The sequence below is a fragment of the Salvelinus alpinus genome, chromosome 13 (genome assembly GCF_045679555.1).
Source record: "Salvelinus alpinus chromosome 13, SLU_Salpinus.1, whole genome shotgun sequence".
Taxonomy (NCBI): domain Eukaryota; kingdom Metazoa; phylum Chordata; class Actinopteri; order Salmoniformes; family Salmonidae; genus Salvelinus; species Salvelinus alpinus.
The window spans coordinates 49,970,526-49,995,384 of NC_092098.1; the positions used below are offsets into that span (position 1 = coordinate 49,970,526).

General features: G+C 45.0%; 1 protein-coding gene across 2 annotated transcripts in view; it reads left to right on the plus strand.

The window, feature by feature from the left end:
* Positions 1-24,859, plus strand: part of LOC139537862 (calcium/calmodulin-dependent protein kinase kinase 1-like) — a 128,018-nt gene that overhangs the window by 88,261 nt on the left and 14,898 nt on the right. For both annotated transcript variants that reach the window (XM_071339714.1, XM_071339715.1), the window contains exons 10-13: positions 4,064-4,152; positions 8,395-8,594; positions 16,123-16,176; positions 18,748-18,821. In XM_071339714.1, the coding sequence (XP_071195815.1) occupies positions 4,064-4,152; positions 8,395-8,594; positions 16,123-16,176; positions 18,748-18,821 (417 nt within the window). The remainder of the gene's footprint in view (positions 1-4,063; positions 4,153-8,394; positions 8,595-16,122; positions 16,177-18,747; positions 18,822-24,859) is intronic.

Genomic DNA, 24,859 nt, shown 5'->3' on the forward strand with positions numbered 1-24,859 from the left:
ATTATGCCTAAGGCACGTTCACGCAGATGAGTAGGGACCCTGGGCATCCTTCTTTTGGTGTTTTTCAGAGTCAGTAGAAAGGCCTCTTTAGTGTCCTAAGTTTTCATAACTGTGACCTTAATTGCCTACCGTCTGTAAGCTGTTAGTGTCTTAACAACCGTTCCACAGGTGCATGTTCATTAATTGTTTATGGTTCATTGAACAAGCATGGGAAACAGTGTTTAAACCTTTTACAATGAAGATCTGTGAAGTTATTTGGATTTTTACGAATTATCTTTGAAAGACAGGATTCTGAAAAAGAGGCATTTCTTTTTTTGCTGAGTTTATTTGCACATTGTTACAACACTGTCTATAGACATAATATGACATTTGAAATGTCTTTATTCTTTTGGAACTTCTGTATGTGTAATGTTTACTGTTAATTTTTATTGTCTATTTCACTTTTGTTTATTATCTACTTCACTTGCTTTGGCAATGTTAACACATGTTTCCCATGCCAATAAAGCCCTTGAGTTGAGAGAGAGCGAGAGAGTGAGAGAGCGAGAGAGCATTTTCTCTCTGTCTGCATAATCGTTTCTAATGATCTATTTCCCACCGGAAAGGAAATTAAAGGTTCCCCTTTAATTTCAATTCATCCTGCTCTTTCCATCTACACACTCAGGATAGTTGGCATTTAGATGGATTAATTAAACGGATGACTTGAAAACATTTGAGAGTTGTAGGTAGCTAGCTGTCTATGGAATAGCTGATTTGGTGACTACATAGGCTAACATTGGGAAATTGGTTATGTTCTGTTTAAGCCCTGTGTTAAATTAAATCCTATCCATGGGGGCAGAAGACTCTGAGCTGTTACTGGTGGTGCTGGTTGATTTGACATGGTATAGATGTTCTTGTTGTTAGCTGTTGGGTGCCAGTGATGTGGGAGGTTGTGTGGCTGTCTTGTATTTACAATCTGCTCTAACTGTGCTTGGTCTGTCTGTCTGTCTCTCTCTTTCTCTCTCGTTCTCTCTCTCAATTCAATTCAAAGGGCTTTATTGGCATGGGAAACATATGTTAACTCTCTAGGGTACGTGGGACGGTAGCGTCCCACCTCTACAACAGCCAGTGAAACTGCAGTGCGCCAAATTCAAAACAACAGAAATCCCATAATTAAAATTCCTCAAACATACATGTATTTTACACCATTTTAAAGATACACTTGTTGTAAATCCAGCCACAGTGTCCGATTTCAAAAAGGCTTTACGACGAAAGCAAACCAAACGATTATGTTAGCTGAGTGCCTATTCACAGAATAACACAGCCATTTTTCCAGCCAAAAAGAGGATTCACAAAAAGCAGAAATATAGATAAAATTATTCACTAACCTTTGATGATCTTCATCAGATGACACTCATAGGACTTCATGTTACACAATACATGTATGTTTTGTTTGGTAAAGTTCATATTTATATCCAAAAATCTGAGTTTACATTGACGCGTTACGTTCAGAAGTTCCAAAACATCCGGAGATTTTGCAGAGAGCCACATCAATTTACAGAAATACTCATTATAAATGTTGGTGAAAATACAAGTGTTATGCATGGAATTTTAGATGCACTTCTCCTTAATGCAACCGCTGTGTCAGATTTCAAAAAAGCTTTACGGAAAAAGCAAACCATGCAATAATCTGAGGTCGGCGCTCAGAGCCCAATCAAGACAAAAATATATCCGCCATATTGTGAAGTCAACAGAAGTCAGAAATAACATTATAAACATTCACTTACCTTTGATGATCTTCATCAGAATGCACTCCCAGGAATCCCAGTTCCACAATAGATGTTTGTTTTGTTCGATAATGTCCATCATTTATGTCCAAATTCCTCCTTGTTGTTCTAGCGTTCAGTACACTTTCCAAACTCACGACGCGCGGGCAAGTCCAGCGGAAAGTACGGACGAAAAGTTAAAGTTATATTACAGTCCGTAAAAACATGCCAAACGAAGTATTGAATCAATCTTTAGGATGTTTTTAACATAAATCTTCAATAATGTTCCATCCGGAGAATTCCTTTGTCTTCAGAAGTGCGATAGAACAGAGCTTGCTCTCACATGAACGCGCATGGTCAGCGCATGTTCAGGTCATGGTAGACCTTACTCAATCCCCTCTCATTCGGCCCCACTTCACAGTAGAAGCATCAGACAAGGTTCTAAAGACTGTTGACATCTACATTACCAATATCCCACTGTATCTTCAATAGGAGCTGAGTTGAAAATCGAAAAAAAAATATTAAAAAAATAGGTTTTTGCCTGCCATATGAGTTCTGTTATACTCACAGACATCATTCAAACAGTTTTAGAAACGTCAGAGTGTTTTCTATCCAAATCTACTAATAATATGCATATACTAGCTTTTCTGGCTGAGTAGCAGGCCGTTTACTCTGGGCACACTTTTCACCCGGACGTGAAAATACTGCCCCCTACTCCAAATAAGTTAACTATTGCCAAAGCAAGTGAGGTAGATAATATACAAAAGTGAAATAAACTATAAAAATGAACAGTTAACATTAGTTTCACAGAAGTTTCAAACGAATGAAGATATTAAAAATGTCATTATGTATATATACAGTGTTGTAACGATGTACAAATGGTTAAAGTACAAAAGGTAAAATAAATAAGCATAAATATGGGTTGTATTTACAATGGTGTTTGTTCTTCACTGGTTGACCTTTTCTTGTGGCAACAGGCCACAAATCTTGCTGCTGTGATGGCACACTGTGTCACGATGTGCGCAACTGGTTGAAGGGAAGTCAGGTGCAGGAGAGCAGAGATGTGTGATAACAGGCACACTTTACTCATGCCCAAGGAACACAGTGATAACGCCCAAAGTACACAAGCGGTACATTAAACAAAACACACGGGTCAAACACATACCCGGCGCAAACCAGCCTGATGCGAACCACACGTAACAAACCCACAATTCCACACACAGACATGGGGGGGAACAGAGGGTAATATACATTAGGTCAGATGAGGGAATGTGAACCAGGTGTGCGGAAAACCAAGACAAAACAAATGGAAAATGAAAGGTGGAGCGGCGATGGCTAGAAGACCGGTGACGTTGACCGCCGAACGCCGCCCGAACAAGGAGAGGGACCGACTTCGGCGGAAGTCGTGACACACTGTGGTATTTCACCCAGTAGATATGGGAGTTTATCAAAATCGGGTTTGTTTTCGAATTCTTTGTGGATCTGTGTAATCTGAGGGAAATATGTGTCTCTAATATGGTCATACATTGGGCAGGAGGTTAGGAAGTGCAGCTCAGTTTCCACCTCATTTTGTGAGAGCCAGGTTTATCAATGGCGGCCTTTCTCAATAGCAAGGCTATGCCTTTAGCTATCTCTTCAGTCAGACAGACAGACCGTCTTTCTAGCTATCTCTTCAGACAGACAGACAGTCTCTCTAGCTATCTCTTCAGTCAGACAGACAGACAGTCTCTCTAGCTATCTCTTCAGACAGACAGTCTCTCTAGCTATCTCTTCAGTCAGACAGACAGACAGTCTCTCTAGCTATCTCTTCAGTCAGACAGACAGACAGTCTCTCTAGCTATCTCTTCAGTCAGACAGACAGACAGTCTCTCTAGCTATCTCTTCAGTCAGACAGACAGACAGTCTCTCTAGCTATCTCTTCAGACAGACAGACAGACAGTCTCTCTAGCTATCTCTTCAGACAGACAGACATACAGTCTCTCTAGCTATCTCTTCAGACAGACAGACAGACAGTCTCTCTAGCTATCTCTTCAGACAGACAGACAGACAGTCTTTCTAGCTATCTCTTCAGACAGACAGACAGACAGCCTCTCTAGCTATCTCTTCCTCGCTCTCTCTATATACCCCTCCCAAATGGGCTTTATTGGCATGGGAAACATATGTTTACATTGCCAAAGCAAGTAAACAAACAAATTCACAGTAAACATTACACACACAAAAGTTTCAAAAGAATAACGTTTAAAATGTTATTGTTAGCTATGTACTATGTTGTCTCTCTCTCTCTCTACCTATCTGTGGGTTGGTTCCTGCGGCGATCCCAGTCCAGTGATGGAGGTCCCCACAGACAGCCCCTTCACTGAGGAGCAGACACGCCTCTACTTCAGAGACATCGTCTTGGGCATGGAGTACTGTGAGTACTACCATCATACTCCTTCCTCTCCTTTTCCCCTCATACATACAGTGCTGTATATACCGCTATATCACTGAGTTGCAGCAGAGGTACCAGACTGCCTGACTACCAGACTGCCTGACTACCAGACTGCCTGACTATCAGACTGCCAGACTGCCTGACTATCAGACTGCCTGACTACCAGACTGCCTGACTCCCAGACTGACTGACTACCAGACTGCCTGACTATCAGACTGCCAGACTGCCTGACTATCAGACTGCCTGACTACCAGACTGCCTGACTACCAGACTGCCAGACTGCCTGACTATCAGACTGCCTGACTATCAGACTGCCTGACTATCAGACTGCCTGACTATCAGACTGCCTGACTATCAGACTGCCTGACTATCAGACTGCCAGACTATCAGACTGCCAGACTAGCCCATATCATAATCTCAGTGGAGAAGAGGAGCCATCCTCCATCACTGAACAGGGTAGAACAGTGTGCCTGGTAGACTTGAGTCTCCATTTCCCGGTCTCTCTGTGTTTTCCCCCTCAGCCCTCGTCTAGCTCCCCTCCAGCCACAGTATGTTCACGTCCTAAAGGACTTTCTCTCTTCTGGTGTGTCAGACTGTCAGACACAATCTACCTCTTCAGTGCTATTGAGCTCATAGCCAATCAGGAGCTTCAGTATTGAGCTTATAGCCAATCAGGATGTTTAGTGTTGAGGTTATAGCCAATCAGGATGTTTAGTGTTGAGGTTATAGGCAATCAGGAGCTTCAATATTGAGCTTATAGCCAATCAGGATGTTTAGTGTTGCGCTTATAGCCAATCAGGATGTTTAGTGTTGAGGTTATAGCCAATCAGGATGTTTAGTGTTGAGGTTATAGGCAATCAGGAGCTTCAATATTGAGCTTATAGCCAATCAGGATGTTTAGTGTTGCGCTTATAGCCAATCAGGATGTTTAGTGTTGAGGTTATAGCCAATCAGGATGTTTAGTGTTGAGGTTATAGCCAATCAGGATGTTCAGTGTTGCGCTTATAGCCAATCAGGATGTTTAGTGTTGAGGTTATAGCCAATCAGGATGTTCAGTGTTGAGCTTATAGCCAATCAGGATGTTTAGTGTTGCGCTTATAGCCAATCAGGATGTTTAGTGTTGAGGTTATAGCCAATCAGGAGCTTCAGTATTGAGCTTATAGCCAATCAGGATGTTCAGTGTTGTGCTTATAGCCAATCAGGATGTTCAGTGTTGAGCTTATAGCCAATCAGGATGTTTAGTGTTGAGCGTATAGCCAATCAGGATGTTTAGTGTTGAGTTTATAGCCAATCAGGATGTTTAGTGTTGAACTTATAGCCAATCAGGATGTTTAGTGTTGAGCTTATAGCCAATCAGGGCTTTTCTAAGGCTGTTGTCCTATATTAGACTGAGGGGGTTCTGACTCACAGGGCTATTAGCATAATCAATAGGTGAACTGTACTGTAGTACTGTATGCTCTCTACGTATGCAGCGTGTGCTCTGTAGGCTTCTGTATAGCATGGCAGAGCTTGGGCTATGTTGTGTAACATATAGGGAGTGGATAAAGCCTATAGGAAGTATTCACCTCCTTAGTAGCATGGCTACTAGTATCATGTAGGATAAGCAATATGCTTCACATAGTTTACGGCAGGTAGCCTAGCGGTTAGAGCGTTGGGCCAGTAACCGATAGGTCTTTGGATCGAATCCCTGAGCTGACAAGGTAAAAATCTGTTGTTCTGCCCCTGAACAAGGCAGTTAACCCACTGTTCCTAGGGCATCGTTGTAAATAGGAATTTGTTCTTAACTGACTTGCCTAGTTAAATAAATGTTTGTTTCCTTAATGCGCGACTCACCAGCTTAGAGCAATGTTCCTGTTTGGATCTTCTCTGTAATTGTTGTCATTACACGGTTAGTTGCATCGCAGGATGTTGGGTCACGTAGGAGGAGTTAGTGTATATGTTTGTTCTAATGTACTCTAATGGACTCTAATGGACTCGAATGGACTCTAATGGCCTCTAATGTACTCTAATAAGGTTCTGCACTTCAAACAATAACAAAGCGGTCTATCCGCTGTATATTTTGGTAAAAAACTGAGGGATGGGCCTGGAGAAATGTACCCACTCTCAAGTTCATAGACAGAGCTACGGATGCAAGTACTGACTGTTTGTTTACCGATACATTGTTTACAAACATTGGTGTTAAACAAGCTTATTTTGGGGGGTTTCTAATGAGGTATGACAGTTGAACTCAGCTCATGAGACATTTATAAGTTACATTCTTCAAGAATCAATGTGTATATAATTAATCTAAAAGTCAAAAACTGGATGTAGAAATCACAGATTGGCCCTTTAATGCATGACTCACAGATTGGCCCTTTAATGCAAGACTCACAGATTGGCCCTTTTATGTATGACTCACAGATTGGCCCTTTAATGCATGACTCACAGATTGGCCCTTTAATGCATGACTCACAGATTGGCCCTTTAATGCATGACTCACAGATTGGCCCTTTAATGCATGACTCACAGATTGGCCCTTTAATGCATGACTCACATATTGGCCCTTTAATGCATGACTCACAGATTTACAGCAATTACTTTCTCTCTAAAATGTGTTATGACATTGATGTGAATTTGAATGCACTTGAAATAAACTGAATTTGATCGTTTTACATTTTAGTCGTTTAGCAAACGCTCTAATCCACAATCTGTATGTGACCTTGAGCAAGGCACTTAACCCTAATTGCTCCTGTAAATTGTTCAGGATAAGAGCATCTGCTAAATGACTTAAATGTCAAAGTTAGTGTGTCTCTTTGTGTGTGTGAAGAGCTGCAGTATAACTTAGTATCAGTCACCCTGTACGTACTCACAATGTTTCTGTACCATAGAAATCAACCCCAAGGTCAAGCCATTCATGTCTTCACTGTTCAATCATTAATCCGGGGAGCGACCCGTGTCACATCACATCTGGTGTTACAACATTCACTGCCAGGCAGCAGCACGGTGCATCACATCTGTGTGTGGGTGTTACAGCAGTCACTGCCAGGCAGCAGTAATCAGACCTTTCTTCTGAAACTCATCAGTCTATTCTTGTTCTGAGAAATGAAGGCTATTCCATGCGAGAAATTGCCAAGAAACTGAAGATCTCTTACAACGCTGTGTACTACTCCCTTCACAGAAGCGCAACCTGGCCCTAACCAGAATAGAAAGAGTGGGAGGCCCCGGTGCACAACTGAGCAAGAGGACGAGTACATTAGAGTGTCTAGTTTGAGAAACAGATGGCTCACAAGTCCTCAACTGGCAGCTTCATTAGAAGGCCAGCATCCCGGAGTCGCCTCTTCATTGTTGACGTTGAGACTGGTGTTTTGCGGGTACTATTTAATGAAGCTGCCGGTTGAGGACTTGTGAGCCATCTGTTTTCTTTGAGCCTGTAATCAAACCCACAAATGCTGATGCTCCAGATACTCAACTAGTCTAAAGAAGGCCAGTTTTATTGCTTCTTTAATCAGGACAAGAGTTTTCAGGTGTGCTAACATAATTGCAAAAGGGTTTTCTAATTATCAATTAGCCTTTTAAAATTATAAACTTGGATTAGCTAACGCAACGTGTCATTGGAACAGAGGAGTGATGGTTGCTGATAATGGGCCTCTGTACGACTACAGTATGTTGATATTCCATAAAAAATCTGCCGTTTCCACCTACAATAGTCACTTACAACATTAACAATGTCTACACTGTATTTATTTATTTTTAATCAAAAACAAGGATATTTCTAAGTGTCCCCAAACTTTTGAACGGTAGTGTATACATTCATGATTGTAAATCGCTAGAGATTAAAGCTTCTACTACATGTATTGTATTGTTATTGAACTTGAGGAAATGCTGGTTTTGATACTTTTTTTGCTACATTGTGCTCTTATGAACACGACCCGGTTGAGTAGAATGTCTTCCTCTCTGCCTGGTAGAAGAAGAGCTTTTTTTAAGAATAACTGCGGTGTTTCTGACCACAGAAAAACTCTGTCTCGTGGCCAAATCATAATGGTCATTAGAAAGTCTGGGATCATGGAATCACTTACCATATAAAGTTCTGCTATTTCGCCCTCTCTCTCTCTCTCTCTCTCTCTCTCTCTCTCTCTCTCTCTCTCTCTCTCTCTCTCTCTCTCTCTCTCTCTCTCTCTCTCTTTCTTTCTTTCTTTCTTTCTTTCTTTCTTTCTTTCTTTCTTTCTTTGTCTCTGTTCTCCTCAGTGCACTACCAGAAGATAGTCCACCGGGACATCAAGCCTTCTAACCTGCTGCTGGGTGACGACAGTCATGTGAAGATTGCCGACTTTGGGGTCAGTAACCAGTTTGAGGGCAACGATGCCCTGCTCTCCTCCACAGCTGGGACTCCTGCCTTCATGGCTCCAGAGACCCTGTCAGACATCCGCCAGAGCTTCAGTGGCAAGGTGGGGTTACAGAATGTGTGTGTGTGTGTGTGTGTGTGTGTGTGTGTGTGTGTGTGTGTGTGTGTGTGTGTGTGTGTGTGTGTGTGTGTGTGTGTGTGTGTGTGTGTGTGTGTGTGTGTGTGTGTGTGTGTGTGTGTGTGTGTGTGTGTGTGTGTGTGTGTGTGTGTGTGTGTGTGTGTGTGTTAAAGTTAGATTATATCAACACGTATTTCCCTTGTCATCTTCGGCACCAGCATCTCATCACCACTGATATGCACATGATCTATTATATTAGTCTATACATGTTATATACACTCAGTGGCCAATTTATTAGGTAAACCCATCTAGTACCGGGTCGGTGCCTCCAGAACAAACTGAATTCTTCGGGGCGTGGATTCTACAAGGTGTGATGCTCAAACGTTGTTCAATTGGTATCAAGGGACCTAACGTGTGCCAGGAAAACATTCCCCTCCCCTACTATTACATCACAGCCACCCCCAGCCTGTACCGTTGACTCCAGGCAGGATGGGGCCATGGCCTGTACCGTTGACTCCAGGCAGGATGGGGCCATGGCCTGTACCGTTGACTCCAGGCAGGATGGGGCCATGGCCTGTACCGTTGACTCCAGGCAGGATGGGGCCATGGCCTGTACCGTTGACTCCAGGCAGGATGGGGCCATGGACGCCAAATCCTGACTCAGCATGACAGAACAGGACCCCGGGATTCGTCGGACCAGACAACAATGGTTTTTCCCCTCCTCAATTGTCCAGTGTTGGTGATGGCGTGCCCACTGGAGCCACTTCTTCTAGTTTTTAGCTGGTAGGAGTGGAACCAGGTGTGGTCGCTTGCCGCAGTTAGTCCATCCTTGACAAGGACCTTCAGATTCTGCATTCCCGAGATGCCGTTCTGCACACCACTGTTTTTACTGCGGTGTTATTTGTCTGTTTGTGACCCGCCTGTTAGCTTGCACGGCGATTCTTGCCATTCTCCTTCCACCTCTCTCATCAACGAGCTGTTTTCACCCACAGGACTGCCGCTGACTAGATGTTTTTAGTTTGTCGCTCCATTCTCGGTAAACCCTTGACGCTGTCGTGTCAAGGCAAGGAGGCCGTCTGTTTTCTGAGATACTAGAATCCGGCACGCCTGGCACCGACGATCATAACACGCTCAATGTTGCTTAGGTCACTAGTTTTGCCCATACTAACATTCAATCGAACAGTAACTGAATTCCTCACTGTCTGTCTACCTGCTTTATTTAGCAAGCCACGGCCATGTGATTTACTGTCTGTAGGAGCAAACCATTTTCATGAATGGGGTGGTGTACCTAATAAACTACTTAATAAAGGGTTCTGACTGTTGGTCTGTAACCAGCCCAGGTCTCTATAGAGCTGTGGATAGTAAAGGGTTCTGTTGGTCTGTAGCCAGCCCAGGTCTCTATAGAGCTGTGTATAGTAAAGGGTTCTGTTGGTCTGTAGCCAGCCCAGGTTTCTATAGAGCTGTGTATAGTAAAGGGTTCTGTTGGTCTTTAACCAGCCCAGGTCTCTATAGAGCTGTGTATAGTAAAGGGTTCTGACTGTTGGTCTGTAGCCAGCCCAGGTCTCTGTAGAGCTGTGTATAGTAAAGGGTTCTGTTGGTCTGTAGCCAGCCCAGGTCTCTATAGAGCTGTGTATAGTAAAGGGTTCTGTTGGTCTGTAACCAGCCCAGGTCTCTATAGAGCTGTGTATAGTAAAGGGTTCTGTTGGTCTGTAACCAGCCCAGGTCTCTATAGAGCTGTGTATAGTAAAGGGTTCTGTTGGTCTGTAACCAGCCCAGGTCTCTATAGAGCTGTGTATAGTAAAGGGTTCTGTTGGTCTGTAACCAGCCCGGGTCTCTATAGAGCTGTGTATAGTAAAGGGTTCTGACTGTTGGTCTTTAACCAGCCCAGGTCTCTATAGAGCTGTGTATAGTAAAGGGTTCTGTTGGTCTGTAACCAGCCCAGGTCTCTATAGAGCTGTGTATAGTAAAGGGTTCTGTTGGTCTGTAACCAGCCCAGGTCTCTATAGAGCTGTGTATAGTAAGGGGTTCTGTTGGTCTGTAGCCAGCCCAGGTCTCTATAGAGCTGTGGATAGTAAAGGGTTCTGTTGGTCTGTAACCAGCCCAGGTCTCTATAGAGCTGTGGATAGTAAAGGGTTCTGTTGGTCTGTAACCAGCCCAGGTCTCTATAGAGCTGTGTATAGTAAAGGGTTCTGTTGGTCTGTAACCAGCCCAGGTCTCTATAGAGCTGTGGGTAGTAAAGGGTTCTGTTGGTCTGTAACCAGCCCAGGTCTCTTTAGAGCTGTGGATAGTAAAGGGTTCTGTTGGTCTGTAACCAGCCCAGGTCTCTATAGAGCTGTGTATAGTAAAGGGTTCTGTTGGTCTGTAACCAGCCCAGGTCTCTATAGAGCTGTGTATAGTAAAGGGTTCTGTTGGTCTGTAACCAGCCCAGGTCTCTATAGAGCTGTGTATAGTAAAGGGTTCTGTTGGTCTGTAACCAGCCCAGGTCTCTATAGAGCTGTGCATAGTAAAGGGTTCTGTTGGTCTGTAACCAGCCCAGGTCTCTTTAGAGCTGTGTATAGTAAAGGGTTCTGTTGGTCTGTAACCAGCCCAGGTCTCTATAGAGCTGTGTATAGTAAAGGGTTCTGTTGGTCTGTAACCAGCCCAGGTCTCTATAGAGCTGTGTATAGTAAAGGGTTCTGTTGGTCTGTAACCAGCCCAGGTCTCTATAGAGCTGTGGATAGTAAAGGGTTCTGTTGGTCTGTAACCAGCCCAGGTCTCTATAGAGCTGTGGATAGTAAAGGGTTCTGTTGGTCTGTAACCAGCCCAGGTCTCTATAGAGCTGTGGATAGTAAAGGGTTCTGTTGGTCTGTAGCCAGCCCAGGTCTCTATAGAGCTGTGGACAGTAAAGGGTTCTGTTGGTCTGTAACCAGCCCAGGTCTCTATAGAGCTGTGTATAGTAAAGGGTTCTGTTGGTCTGTAACCAGCCCAGGTCTCTATAGAGCTGTGGATAGTAAAGGGTTCTGTTGGTCTGTAACCAGCCCAGGTCTCTATAGAGCTGTGGATAGTAAAGGGTTCTGTTGGTCTGTAACCAGCCCAGGTCTCTATAGAGCTGTGTATAGTAAAGGGTTCTGTTGGTCTGTAACCAGCCCAGGTCTCTATAGAGCTGTGTATAGTAAAGGGTTCTGACTGTTGGTCTGTAGCCAGCCCAGGTCTCTATAGAGCTGTGGATAGTAAAGGGTTCTGTTGGTCTGTAACCAGCCCAGGTCTCTATAGAGCTGTGTATAGTAAAGGGTTCTGTTGGTCTGTAACCAGCCCAGGTCTCTATAGAGCTGTGTATAGTAAAGGGTTCTGACTGTTGGTCTGTAGCCAGCCCAGGTCTCTATAGAGCTGTGGATAGTAAAGGGTTCTGTTGGTCTGTAACCAGCCCAGGTCTCTATAGAGCTGTGTATAGTAAAGGGTTCTGTTGGTCTGTAGCCAGCCCAGGTCTCTATAGAGCTGTGTATAGTAAAGGGTTCTGTTGGTCTTTAACCAGCCCCGGTCTCTATAGAGCTGTGTATAGTAAAGGGTTCTGTTGGTCTGTAACCAGCCCAGGTCCCTATAGAGCTGTGTATAGTAAAGGGTTCTGTTGGTCTGTAACCAGCCCAGGTCTCTATAGAGCTGTGGACAGTAAAGGGTTCTGTTGGTCTGTAACCAGCCCAGGTCTCTATAGAGCTGTGTATAGTAAAGGGTTCTGTTGGTCTGAAACCAGCCCAGGTCTCTATAGAGCTGTGTATAGTAAAGGGTTCTGTTGGTCTGTAACCAGCCCAGGTCTCTATAGAGCTGTGGACAGTAAAGGGTTCTGTTGGTCTGTAACCAGCCCAGGTCTCTATAGAGCTGTGTATAGTAAAGGGTTCTGTTGGTCTGTAACCAGCCCAGGTCTCTATAGAGCTGTGTATAGTAAAGGGTTCTGTTGGTCTGTAACCAGCCCAGGTCTCTATAGAGCTGTGTATAGTAAAGGGTTCTGTTGGTCTGTAGCCAGCCCGGGTCTCTATAGAGCTGTGTATAGTATAGGGTTCTGTTGGTCTGTAGCCAGCCCAGGTCTCTATAGAGCTGTGGATAGTAAAGGGTTCTGTTGGTCTGTAGCCAGCCCAGGTCTCTATAGAGCTGTGTATAGTATAGGGTTCTGTTGGTCTGTAACCAGCCCAGGTCTCTATAGAGCTGTGTATAGTAAAGGGTTCTGACTGTTGGTCTGTAACCAGCCCAGGTCTCTATATAGCTGTGTATAGTATAGGGTTCTGTTGGTCTGTAGCCAGCCCAGGTCTCTATAGAGCTGTGGATAGTAAAGGGTTCTGACTGTTGGTCTGAAACCAGCCCAGGTCTCTGTAGAGCTGTGTATAGTAAAGGGTTCTGTTGGTCTGAAACCAGCCCAGGTCTCTATAGAGCTGTGGATAGTAAAGGGTTCTGTTGGTCTGTAACCAGCCCAGGTCTCTATAGAGCTGTGTATAGTAAAGGGTTCTGTTGGTCTGTAACCAGCCCAGGTCTCTATAGAGCTGTGTATAGTAAAGGGTTCTGTTGGTCTGTAACCAGCCCAGGTCTCTATAGAGCTGTGTATAGTAAAGGGTTCTGTTGGTCTGTAACCAGCCCAGGTCTCTATAGAGCTGTGTATAGTAAAGGGTTCTGTTGGTCTGAAACCAGCCCAGGTCTCTATAGAGCTGTGGATAGTAAAGGGTTCTGACTGTTGGTCTGTAACCAGCCCAGGTCTCTATAGAGCTGTGTATAGTAAAGGGTTCTGTTGGTCTGTAACCAGCCCAGGTCTCTATAGAGCTGTGTATAGTAAAGGGTTCTGTTGGTCTGTAACCAGCCCAGGTCTCTATAGAGCTGTGTATAGTAAAGGGTTCTGTTGGTCTGTAACCAGCCCAGGTCTCTATAGAGCTGTGTATAGTAAAGGGTTATGTTGGTCTGTAACCAGCCCAGGTCTCTATAGAGCTGTGTATAGTAAAGGGTTCTGTTGGTCTGTAACCAGCCCAGGTCTCTATAGAGCTGTGGACAGTAAAGGGTTCTGTTGGTCTGTAGCCAGCCCAGTTCTCTATAGAGCTGTGTATAGTAAAGGGTTCTGTTGGTCTGTAGCCAGCCCAGGTCTCTATAGAGCTGTGTATAGTAAAGGGTTCTGTTGGTCTGTAGCCAGCCCAGGTCTCTATAGAGCTGTGGATAGTAAAGGGTTCTGTTGGTCTGTAACCAGCCCAGGTCTCTATGGAGCTGTGGATAGTAAAGGGTTCTGTTGGTCTGTAGCCAGCCCAGGTCTCTATAGAGCTGTGTATAGTAAAGGGTTCTGTTGGTCTGTAGCCAGCCCAGGTCTCTATAGAGCTGTGTATAGTGGAACTAGCGAAGGAACGAGAGGCAGAACAGGAGGAAGGAGGCAGAGCAGAGTCTCTCTCCCCTCCCTCTCGCTCTCTCTCTCTCTCTCTCCCCCTCTCCTTGTCTCTCTCTCCCCTCTCCCTCTCTCCTCTCCCTCTCTCTATCCTCTCCCTCTCTCTCTCCTCTCCCTCTCTATTTTTGTCTCTCTCTCTCCGTTTCCCTCCCTGCATTTTGATTTAGCAACAAGCGTCAGGCAGCAAGACAAGGAGAGGAGAGAAGAGGAGGAGGAGGAGGGGAGGGGAGGAGGAGGGGAGAGGATGGGAGGAGAGAAGGGGAGGGGAGGGGGAGGGGAGAGGATGGGAGGAGAGAAGGGGAGGGGAGGAGCCCACCACTAGACAGAACAACACAGCAGCTGCAGCAGCTCTTTCTCTCTGGCTGCATCTATTTAATCTGCCCACACACTTTTTAAAATAACTCATTCATTTTCAGGACTATTTTCTGGGTAATCCCCCAATGGCAGTTTTATTTGATGGGTTTGGTCAGGAACAGGCAGAACTGTATGAGGCTGACTACTGTAGACCAGGGGATCCCAAACTCCTCCCCCCCTGGGGGAAGGTTTACTTTTTTGACCTATCACTACACAGCTGATTGAAATACGCTGCTGTAGGCTGCTATCCTTCCTTTTGGCTGTCTGACTTCAAAGAACACGTGCTGTACAAAGTGTCGCTCCTGTTCTGATTAGCCCAGTAGTCCTTGAGTGATTAGTAACTCCCCGAGCCTCGTTGAAGAGCGAACGCTGTACGCTGCTCATTGACATTTACATATTCTATATACAGCAGCAGAACACTTCTACAGTCTAAATGATTTGATTTTGAGACACTCCCGTGTCACTGGAAGATTGTTTAAAAGCAGGTTGGGTTGATGATGGACTATGAATGCTGTGTGTGTTGGGTGCTTGTCTATCCGTCTGTATCTACCTGTCTATACTGTATGTCCGTCCGTCTGCTACTGTTTATAGTGGTACAGCTTCTCCAACCCTTCTACTGCTACTGTTTATAGTGGTACAGCTTCTCCAACCCTTCTACTGCTACTGTTTATAGTGATACAGCTTCTCCAACCCTTCTACTGCTACTGTTTATAGTGATACAGCTTCTCCCCCTTCTACTGCTACTGTTTATAGCGGTACAGCTCCTCCAACCCTTCTACTGCTACTGTTTATAGTGATACAGCTTCTCCAACCCTTCTACTGCTACTGTTTATAGTTATAAAGCTTCTCCAACCCTTCTACTGCTACTGTTTATAGTGATACAGCTTCTCCAACCCTTCTACTGCTACTGTTTATAGTTATGCAGCTTCTCCAACCCTTCTACTGCTACTGTTTATAGTGATACAGCTTCTCCAACCCTTCTACTGCTACTGTTTATAGTGATACAGCTTCTCCAACCCTTCTACTGCTACTGTTTATAGTGATACAGCTTCTCCAACCCTTCTACTGCTACTGTTTATAGTTATGCAGCTTCTCCAACCCTTCTACTGCTACTGTTTATAGTGATACAGCTTCTCCAACCCTTCTACTGCTACTGTTTATAGTGATACAGCTTCTCCAACCCTTCTACTGCTACTGTTTATAGTGGTACAGCTCCTCCAACCCTTCTACTGCTACTGTTTATAGTGATACAGCTTCTCCAACCCTTCTACTGCTACTGTTTATAGTGATACAGCTTCTCCAACCCTTCTACTGCTACTGTTTATAGTGGTACAGCTCCTCCAACCCTTCTACTGCTACTGTTTATAGTGATACAGCTTCTCCAACCCTTCTACTGCTACTGTTTATAGTGATACAGCTTCTCCAACCCTTCTACTGCTACTGTTTATAGTGGTACAGCTTCTCCAACCCTTCTACTGCTACTGTTTATAGTGGTACAGCTTCTCCAACCCTTCTACTGCTACTGTTTATAGTGATACAGCTTCTCCAACCCTTCTACTGCTACTGTTTATAGTGATACAGCTTCTCCAACCCTTCTACTGCTACTGTTTATAGTGATACAGCTTCTCCAACCCTGCTACTGTTTATAGTGATACAGCTTCTCCAACCCTTCTACTGCTACTGTTTATAGTGATACAGCTTCTCCAACCCTTCTACTGCTACTGTTTATAGTGATACAGCTTCTCCATCCCTTCTACTGCTACTGTTTTTCAGGCGTTGGACGTATGGGCCATGGGAGTAACTCTCTACTGCTTTGTGTTTGGGAAGGTAAGCCAACAGTCCATTTTCTCCTCTTGTTACTTCCTACCAGCCTGCCCACAGCTTGTTTGTTTTAGTGACATTGTCTGGAAGAAGAGGTGGAAGAAGTGTTTCTCTTGTGTACCTCTGAAGGGTTTTCCACACTACTGAACTGAGCCCAACTGGGCTCTGCTGGCCTTGTTATGCATCCGCCATAGGTGGTGAAATGCCGGACAATATGAAAAGAAACCATCTGAACCGACACCGTTTGGTTTGGGTCAGCACGAGTTCTGTTGTTGTAGAGGCAGAGACTGTAACATGGACCGTGTTCTATTGTAGAGACAGAGACTGTAACATGGACCGTGTTCTATTGTAGAGGCAGAGACTGTAACATGGACCGTGTTCTATTGTTGTAGAGACAGAGACTGTAACATGGACCATGTTCTATTGTAGAGGCAGAGACTGTAACATGGACCGTGTTCTATTGTAGAGGCAGAGACTGTAACATGGACCGTGTTCTATTGTAGAGACAGAGACTGTAACATGGACCGTGCTCTATTGTAGAGACAGAGACTGTAACATGGACCGTGTTCTATTGTTGTAGAGACAGAGACTGTAACATGGACCGTGTTCTATTGTTGTAGAGACAGAGACTGTAACATGGACCGTGTTCTATTGTTGTAGAGACAGAGACTGTAACATGGACCATGTTCTATTGTTGTAGAGACAGAGACTGTAACATGGACCATGTTCTATTGTTGTAGAGGCAGAGACTGTAACATGGACCGTGTTCTATTGTTGTAGAGACAGAGACTGTAACATGGACCGTGTTCTATTGTAGAGACAGAGACTGTAACATGGACCGTGTTCTATTGTTGTAGAAACAGAGACTGTAACATGGACCGTGTTCTATTGTAGAGACAGAGACTGTAACATGGACCGTGTTCTATTGTTGTAGAAACAGAGACTGTAACATGGACCGTGTTCTATTGTAGAGACAGAGACTGTAACATGGACCGTGTTCTATTGTAGAAACAGAGACTGTAACATGGACCCTGTTCTATTGTAGAAACAGAGACTGTAACATGGACCGTGTTCTATTGTAGAGACAGAGACTGTAACATGGGCCGTGTTCTATTGTTGTAGAAACAGAGACTGTAACATGGACCGTGTTCTATTGTAGAGACAGAGACTGTAACATGGACCGTGTTCTATTGTAGAAACAGAGACTGTAACATGGACCGTGTTCTATTGTTGTAGAAACAGAGACTGTAACATGGACCGTGTTCTATTGTAGAAACAGAGACTGTAACATGGACCCTGTTCTATTGTAGAAACAGAGACTGTAACATGGACCGTGTTCTATTGTAGAGACAGAGACTGTAACATGGACCGTGTTCTATTGTTGTAGAAACAGAGACTGTAACATGGACCGTGTTCTATTGTAGAGACAGAGACTGTAACATGGACCGTGTTCTATTGTAGAAACAGAGACTGTAACATGGACCGTGTTCTATTGTAGAGGCAGAGACTGTAACATGGACCGTGTTCTATTGTTGTAGAGGCAGAGACTGTAACATGGACCCTGTTCTATTGTAGAAACAGAGACTGTAACATGGACCCTGTTCTATTGTAGAAACAGAGACTATAACATGGACCGTGTTCTATTGTAGAGACAGAGACTGTAACATGGACCGTGTTCTATTGTAGAAACAGAGACTGTAACATGGACCGTGTTCTATTGTTGTAGAGACAGAGACTGTAACATGGACCGTGTTCTATTGTAGAGACAGAGACTGTAACATGGACCGTGTTCTATTGTAGAAACAGAGACTGTAACATGGACCATGTTCTATTGTAGAGGCAGAGACTGTAACATGGACCGTGTTCTATTGTTGTAGAGACAGAGACTATAACATGGACCGTGTTCTATTGTTGTAGAGACAGAGACTGTAACATGGACCGTGTTCTATTGTTGTAGAGACAGAGACTGTAACATGGACCGTGTTCTATTGTTGTAGAGACAGAGACTGTAACATGGACCGTGTTCTATTGTAGAGACAGAGACTGTAACATGGACCGTATTCTATTGTTGTAGAGACAGAGACTGTAACATGGACCATGTTCTATTGTTGTAGAGACAGAGACTGTAACATGGACCGTGTTCCATTGTTGTAGAGACAGAGACTGTAACATGGACCGTGTTCTATTGTAGAGACAGAGACTGTAACATGGACCGTGTTCTATTGTAGAGGCAGAGACTGTAACATGGACCGTGTTCTATTGTAGAGACAGAGACTGTAACATGGACCGTGTTCTATTGTTGTAGAGACAGAGACTATAACATGGACCGTGTTCTATTGTAGAGACAGAGGCTGTAACATGGACCGTGTTCTATTGTTGTAGAGGCAGAGACAGAGACTGTTTAGTGATTACTTTTCTATGTCTGGTGCACGTCATATTCATGCTGTTACCTAAGCAGCCGACTTGTTTTGCTCCAAGATGTTCTTAGATGTAATTATAACTCGTAGCTAACTTTTGAACCCTCTCTCCTCTCTTCTCCTCTCCTCTCTTCTCCTTTTTTCTCTCCTCTTCACGCAGTGTCCGTTCATCGATGAATACATCCTGGTTCTACACAATAAGATCAGGACTAAATGTGTGGAGTTCCCAGAGTCGTAAGTCTTCCTCCTACCTCCTCTTTTTTATTAAGTGAGACAGACTTGATGTTCCAGCCACCACCACCACAGAGCTGAAACCAATGCTGCCAACTTACTATTTATTACACTGTTACCCCAGGAAATCTTAAGTCTTATTACATACAGCCGGGAGGAACTATTGGATATAAGAGCAGCGTCAACTTACCAACATTACGACCAGGAATATGACTTTCCCGAAGCGGATCCTCTGTTCGGTCCACCACCCAGGACAATGGATCCCAGTAGGCGACCCAAAACAACGGCGCCGCAGAAGGGGCAGACGGAGCGGTCTTCTGGTCAGGTTCCGTAGACGGACACATCGCCCACCGCTCCCGAGTATACTACTCGCCAATGTCCAGTCTCTTGACTACAAGGTAGACAAAATCTGAGCACGGGTTGCCTTCCAGAGAGACATCAGAGATTGTAACGTTCTCTGTTTCATGGAAACATGGCTCTCTCGGGATACGTTATCAGAGTCGCTGAAACCCCCTGGTTTCTTCACGCATCGCGCCAACAGAAACAAACATCTCTCTGGTAAGAAGAAGGGCGGGGGTGTATGCCTTGTGATTAACGAGTCGTGGTGTGATCATAACTGTAACGATCGTCTGTGGTGGTAGAAGGATCGGACCAAAGCGCAGCGTGGTAAGTGTTCATGTCTTTAATATAAATCCAAAAACTGAACACAGGAACAAAAACAATAAACGATGACCAAACGAAACAGTACCGTGTGGCGACAAACACTGACACGGAAACAAACACCCACAAACCAAAAGTGAAACCCAGGCTACCTAAGTATGATTCTCAATCAGGGACAACGATCGACAGCTGCCTCTGATTGAGAACCATACCAGGCCGAACACAAAACCCCAACATAGAAAAACACACATAGTCTGCCCACCCCAACTCACGCCCTGACCATACTAAATAAAGACAAAACAAAGGAAATAAAGGTCAGAACGTGACAATAACAACATACAGGAACTCAAGTCCTTTTGTTCACCTGACCTAGAATTCCTTACCATAAAATACCGACCGCATTATCTACCAAGAGAATTCTCTTCGATTATAATCACTGTCGTGTATATCCCCCCAACACCTCGACGGCCCTGAAAGAACTTCATTTTCACTCTATATAAACTGGAAACCACATATCCTGAGGCTGCATTTATTGTAGATGGGGATTTTAACAAGGGTAATCTGAAAACAAGGCTGCCTAAATTGTATCAGCATATCGAATGCGCAACCCGGGCTGGCAAAATTCTGGATCATTGTTACTCTAATTTCCGCGACGCATACAAAGCCCTCCCTCGCCCTCCTTTCGGCAAATCTGACTACGACTCCATTTTGTTGCTCCCCGCCTATAGCCAGAAACTAAAACAGGAAACGCCCATGCTCAGGTCTGTTCAACGCTGGTCCGACCAATCTGATTCCACGCTTCAAGATTGCTTCAATCACGTGGACTGGGATATGTTCCGGATAGCGTCGGACAACAACATTGATGTATACGCTGAATCGGTGAGCGAGGTTATTAGCAAGTGCATCGGTGATGTTGTACCCATGGTGACAATTAAAACCTTCCCCAACCAGAAACCGTGGATTGATGGCAGAATTTGCGCAAAACTGAAAGCGCGAACCAATGCTTTTAATCAGGCCAAGGCGACCGGAAACATGACCGAATACAAAAAGCATAGCTATTCCCTCTGCAAGGCAATCAAACAAGCTAAGTGTCAGTATAGAAACAAAGTAGAGTCGCAATTCAACGGCTCAGACACAAGAGGTATGTGGCAGGGTCTACAGTCAATCACGGACTACAAAAAGAAAACCAGCCCCGTCGCGGACCAGGATGTCTTGCTCCCAGACAAACTAAACAACTTCTTTGCTCGCTTTGAGGACAATACAGTGCCACCGACACGGCCCGCTACCAAAACCTGCGGGCTCTCCATCACCGCAGCCAACGTGAGTAAAAATTTAAACGTGTTAACCCTCGCAAGGCTGCCGGCCCAGACGGCATCCCTAGCCGCGTCTTCAGAGCATGCGCACACCAGCTGGCTGGTGTTTATGGACATATTCAATCAATCCCTATCCCAGTCTGCTGTTCCCACATGCTTCAAGAGGGCCACCATTGTTCCTGTTCCCAAGAAAGCTAAGGTAACTGAGCTAAACGACTATCGCCCCGTAGCACTCACTTCCATCATCATGAAGTGCTTTGAGAGACTAGTCAAGGATCATATCACCTCCACCCTACCTGACACCCTAGACCCACTTCAATTTGCTTACCGCCCCAATAGGTCCACAGACGACGCAATCACACTGCACACTGCCCTAACCCATCTGGACAAGAGGAATACCTATGTAAGAATGCTGTTCATTGACTACAGCTCAGCATTTAACACCATAGTACCCTCCAAACTCGTCATTAAGCTCGAGACCCTGGGTCTCGACCCCGCCCTGTGCAACTGGGTCCTGAACTTTCTGGCGGGCCGCCCCCAGGTGGTGAGGGTAGGAAACAACATCTCCATCCCGCTGAATCCTCAACACTGGGGCCCCACAAGGGTGCGCTCTCAGCCCTCTCCTGTATTCCCTGTTCACCCACGACTGCGTGGCCAAGCACACCTCCAACTCAATCATCAAGTTTGCAGACGACACTACGTCAACAAAACAAAGGAGATGATCGTAGACTTCAGGAAACAGCAGAGGGAGCACCCCCCTATCCACATCGATGGGACAGTAGTGGAGAAGGTGTACAGTTTTAAGTTCCTCGGCGTACATATTACGGACAAACTGAAATGGTCCACCCACACAGACAGTGTGGTGAAGAAGGCGCAACAGCACCTCTTCAACCTCAGGAAGCTGAAGAAATTTGGCTTGTCACCAAAAACAGTCACAAACTTTTACAGATGCACAATCGAGAGCATCCTGTCGTGCTGTAACACCGCCTGGTAAGGCCAAAAAGATAATCAAGGACAACAACCACCCGAGCCACTGCTTGTTCACCCCGCTATCATCCACAAGGCGAGGTCGGTACAGGTGCATCAAAGCTGGGACCGAGAGACTGAAAAACAGCTTAGATCTCAAGGCCATCAGACTGTTAAACAGCCACCACTAACATTTAGTGGCTGCTGCCAACATACTGACTCAACTCCAGCCACTTTAATAATGGAAATTGGATGTAATAAATGTATCACTAGTCACTTTAAACAATGCCACTTTATATAATGTTTACATACCCTACATTACTCATCTCATATGTATATACTGTACTCTATACCATCTACAGCATCTTGCCTATGCCGTTCGGCCATCGCTCATCCATATATTTATATGTACATATTCTTATTCATTCCTTTACACTTGTGTGTATTAGGTAGTTGTTGTGAAATTGTTAGATTACTTGTTAGATATTACTGCACGGTTGGAACTAGAAGCACAAGCATTTCGCTACACTCGCATTAACATCTGCTAACCATGTGTATGTGACCAATAAAATTTGATTTGATTTGAGTTGTTGCTCAGCTGCAAAGCACATGCCAAGGAGACTCACACACACTCACCCACCCACACATACCCACACACACACACACTTCAAAAATAATTATGGTGATGTTCCCACTGATTGCCAACTGAATGTGATAAAAAAAACAGCCCCTCTATAGCCAAAAGGAAGTGTCAGTAGTGTTTGCCTGCAGACACACTTTCAGGGAAAACGTTCTCAGACCCTCCCTGCAACCTAAAAATGAACATTCCCAGAACAGGAAAAACTGAGACCGGGAGAACCATTCCAAAATCATGGGCATTAATATGGAGTTGGTCCCCCATTTTCTGCTGTAACAGCCTCCACTCTTCTAGGAAGGCTTTCCACTAGATGTTGGAACATTGCTGTGGGGACTTGCTTCCATTCAGCCACAAGAGCATTAGTGAGGTCGGACACTGATGTTGGGCGATTAGGCCTGGCTCGCAGTCGGCGTTCCAATTCATCCCAAAGGTGTTCGATGGGGTTGAGGTCAGGGCTCTGTGCAGGCCAGTCAAGTTCTTCCACAACGATCTCGACAAACTATTTCTGTATGGAACTTGTGCACATACTTTCAGCATTGTCATGCTGAAACAGGAAAGAGCTGTTGCCACAAAGTTGAAAGCACAGAATCGTCTAGAATGTTATTGTATGCTGTAGTATTCACTAGAACTAAGGGTCCTAGCCCGAACCATGAAAAACAGCCCCAGACCATTATTCCTCCTCCACCAAACTTTACAGTTGGCACAATGCATTGGGCATTGTGGCGTCCACCAAACCCAGATTCCTTCCTCGGACTGCCAGATGGTAATGCATGATTGATCACTCAGAGAACACATTTCCACTGCTCCAGAGTCCAAAGGCGGCAAGCTTTACAGCATTCCAGCTGACGCTTGGCATTGCGCATGGTGGTCTTAGGCTTTTGTGCCGCTGCTCGGCCACGGAAACCCATTTCATGAAGCTCCCGACGAACAGTTCTTGTGCTGAAGTTACTTCCAGAAGCAGTTTGGAACTCGGTAGTGAGTGTTGCAACCGAGGACAGACGACTTTTACGCGCTACACGCTTCAGCACTCTGCGTCCCTGTTCTGTGAGCTTGTGTGGCCTACCACTTTGCGGCTGAGCTTAATGGCTGAGCCATTGTTGCTCGTAGACATTTCCACTTCACAGTAACTGCACTTACAGTTGACCGGGGCAGCTCGAGCAGGACAGAAATTTGACAACCCGACTTGTTGGAAAGGTGACATCCTATGACGTTGAAAGTCACTGAACTCATCAGTATGGGCCATTCTAGTGACAATGTTTGTGTATGGAGATTGCATGGCTGTGTGCTCGATTTTTATACACCTGCCAGCAACAGGTGCGGCTGAAATAGACGAATCCACTAATTTGAAGGGGTGTCCACATACTCTGTATATATAGTGTATCATGATGCCCCCGCCCTCTTCCTGACATCACTTCACATAATGACTGCGTCGTCATGCAAACACCTCGTAATAACACTGCCTGGGCCGTCTTAATGAAAACACCTCGTAATAACACTGCCTGGGCTGTCTTAATGAAAACACCTCGTAATAACACTGCCTGGGCTGTCTTAATGAAAACACCTCGTAATAACACTGCCTGGGCTGTCTTCATGAAAACACCTCGTAATAACACTGCCTGGGCCGTCTTAATGAAAACACCTCGTAATAACACTGCCTGGGCTGTCTTAATGAAAACACCTCGTAATAACACTGCCTGGGCTGTCTTAATGAAAACACCTCGTAATAACACTGCCTGGGCCGTCTTAATGCAAACACCTCGTAATAACACTGCCTGGGCCGTCTTAATGCAAACACCTCGTAATAACACTGCCTGGGCTGTCTTCATGAAAACACCTCGTAATAACACTGTCTGGGCCGTCTTAATGAAAACACCTCGTAATAACACTGCCTGGGCCGTCTTAATGAAAACACCTCGTAATAACACTGCCTGGGCCGTCTTCATGAAAACACCTCGTAATAACACTGCCTGGGCCGTCTTCATGAAAACACCTCGTAATAACACTGCCTGGGCCGTCTTAATGAAAACACCTCGTAATAACACTGCCTGGGCCGTCTTAATGAAAACACCTCGTAATAACACTGCCTGGGCTGTCTTCATGAAAACACCTCGTAATAACACTGCCTGGGCCGTCTTAATGCAAACACCTCGTAATAACACTGCCTGGGCTGTCCTAATGAAAACACCTCGTAATAACACTGCCTGGGCCGTCTGAATGAAAACACCTCGTAATAACACTGCCTGGGCCGTCTTAATGCAAACACCTCGTAATAACACTGCCTGGGCTGTCCTAATGAAAACACCTCGTAATAACACTGCCTGGGCCGTCTGAATGCAAACACCTCGTTATAACACTGCCTGGGCCGTCTTAATGCAAACACCTCGTTATAACACTGCCTGGGCTGTCCTAATGAAAACACCTCGTAATAACACTGCCTGGGCCGTCTTAATGCAAACACCTCGTAA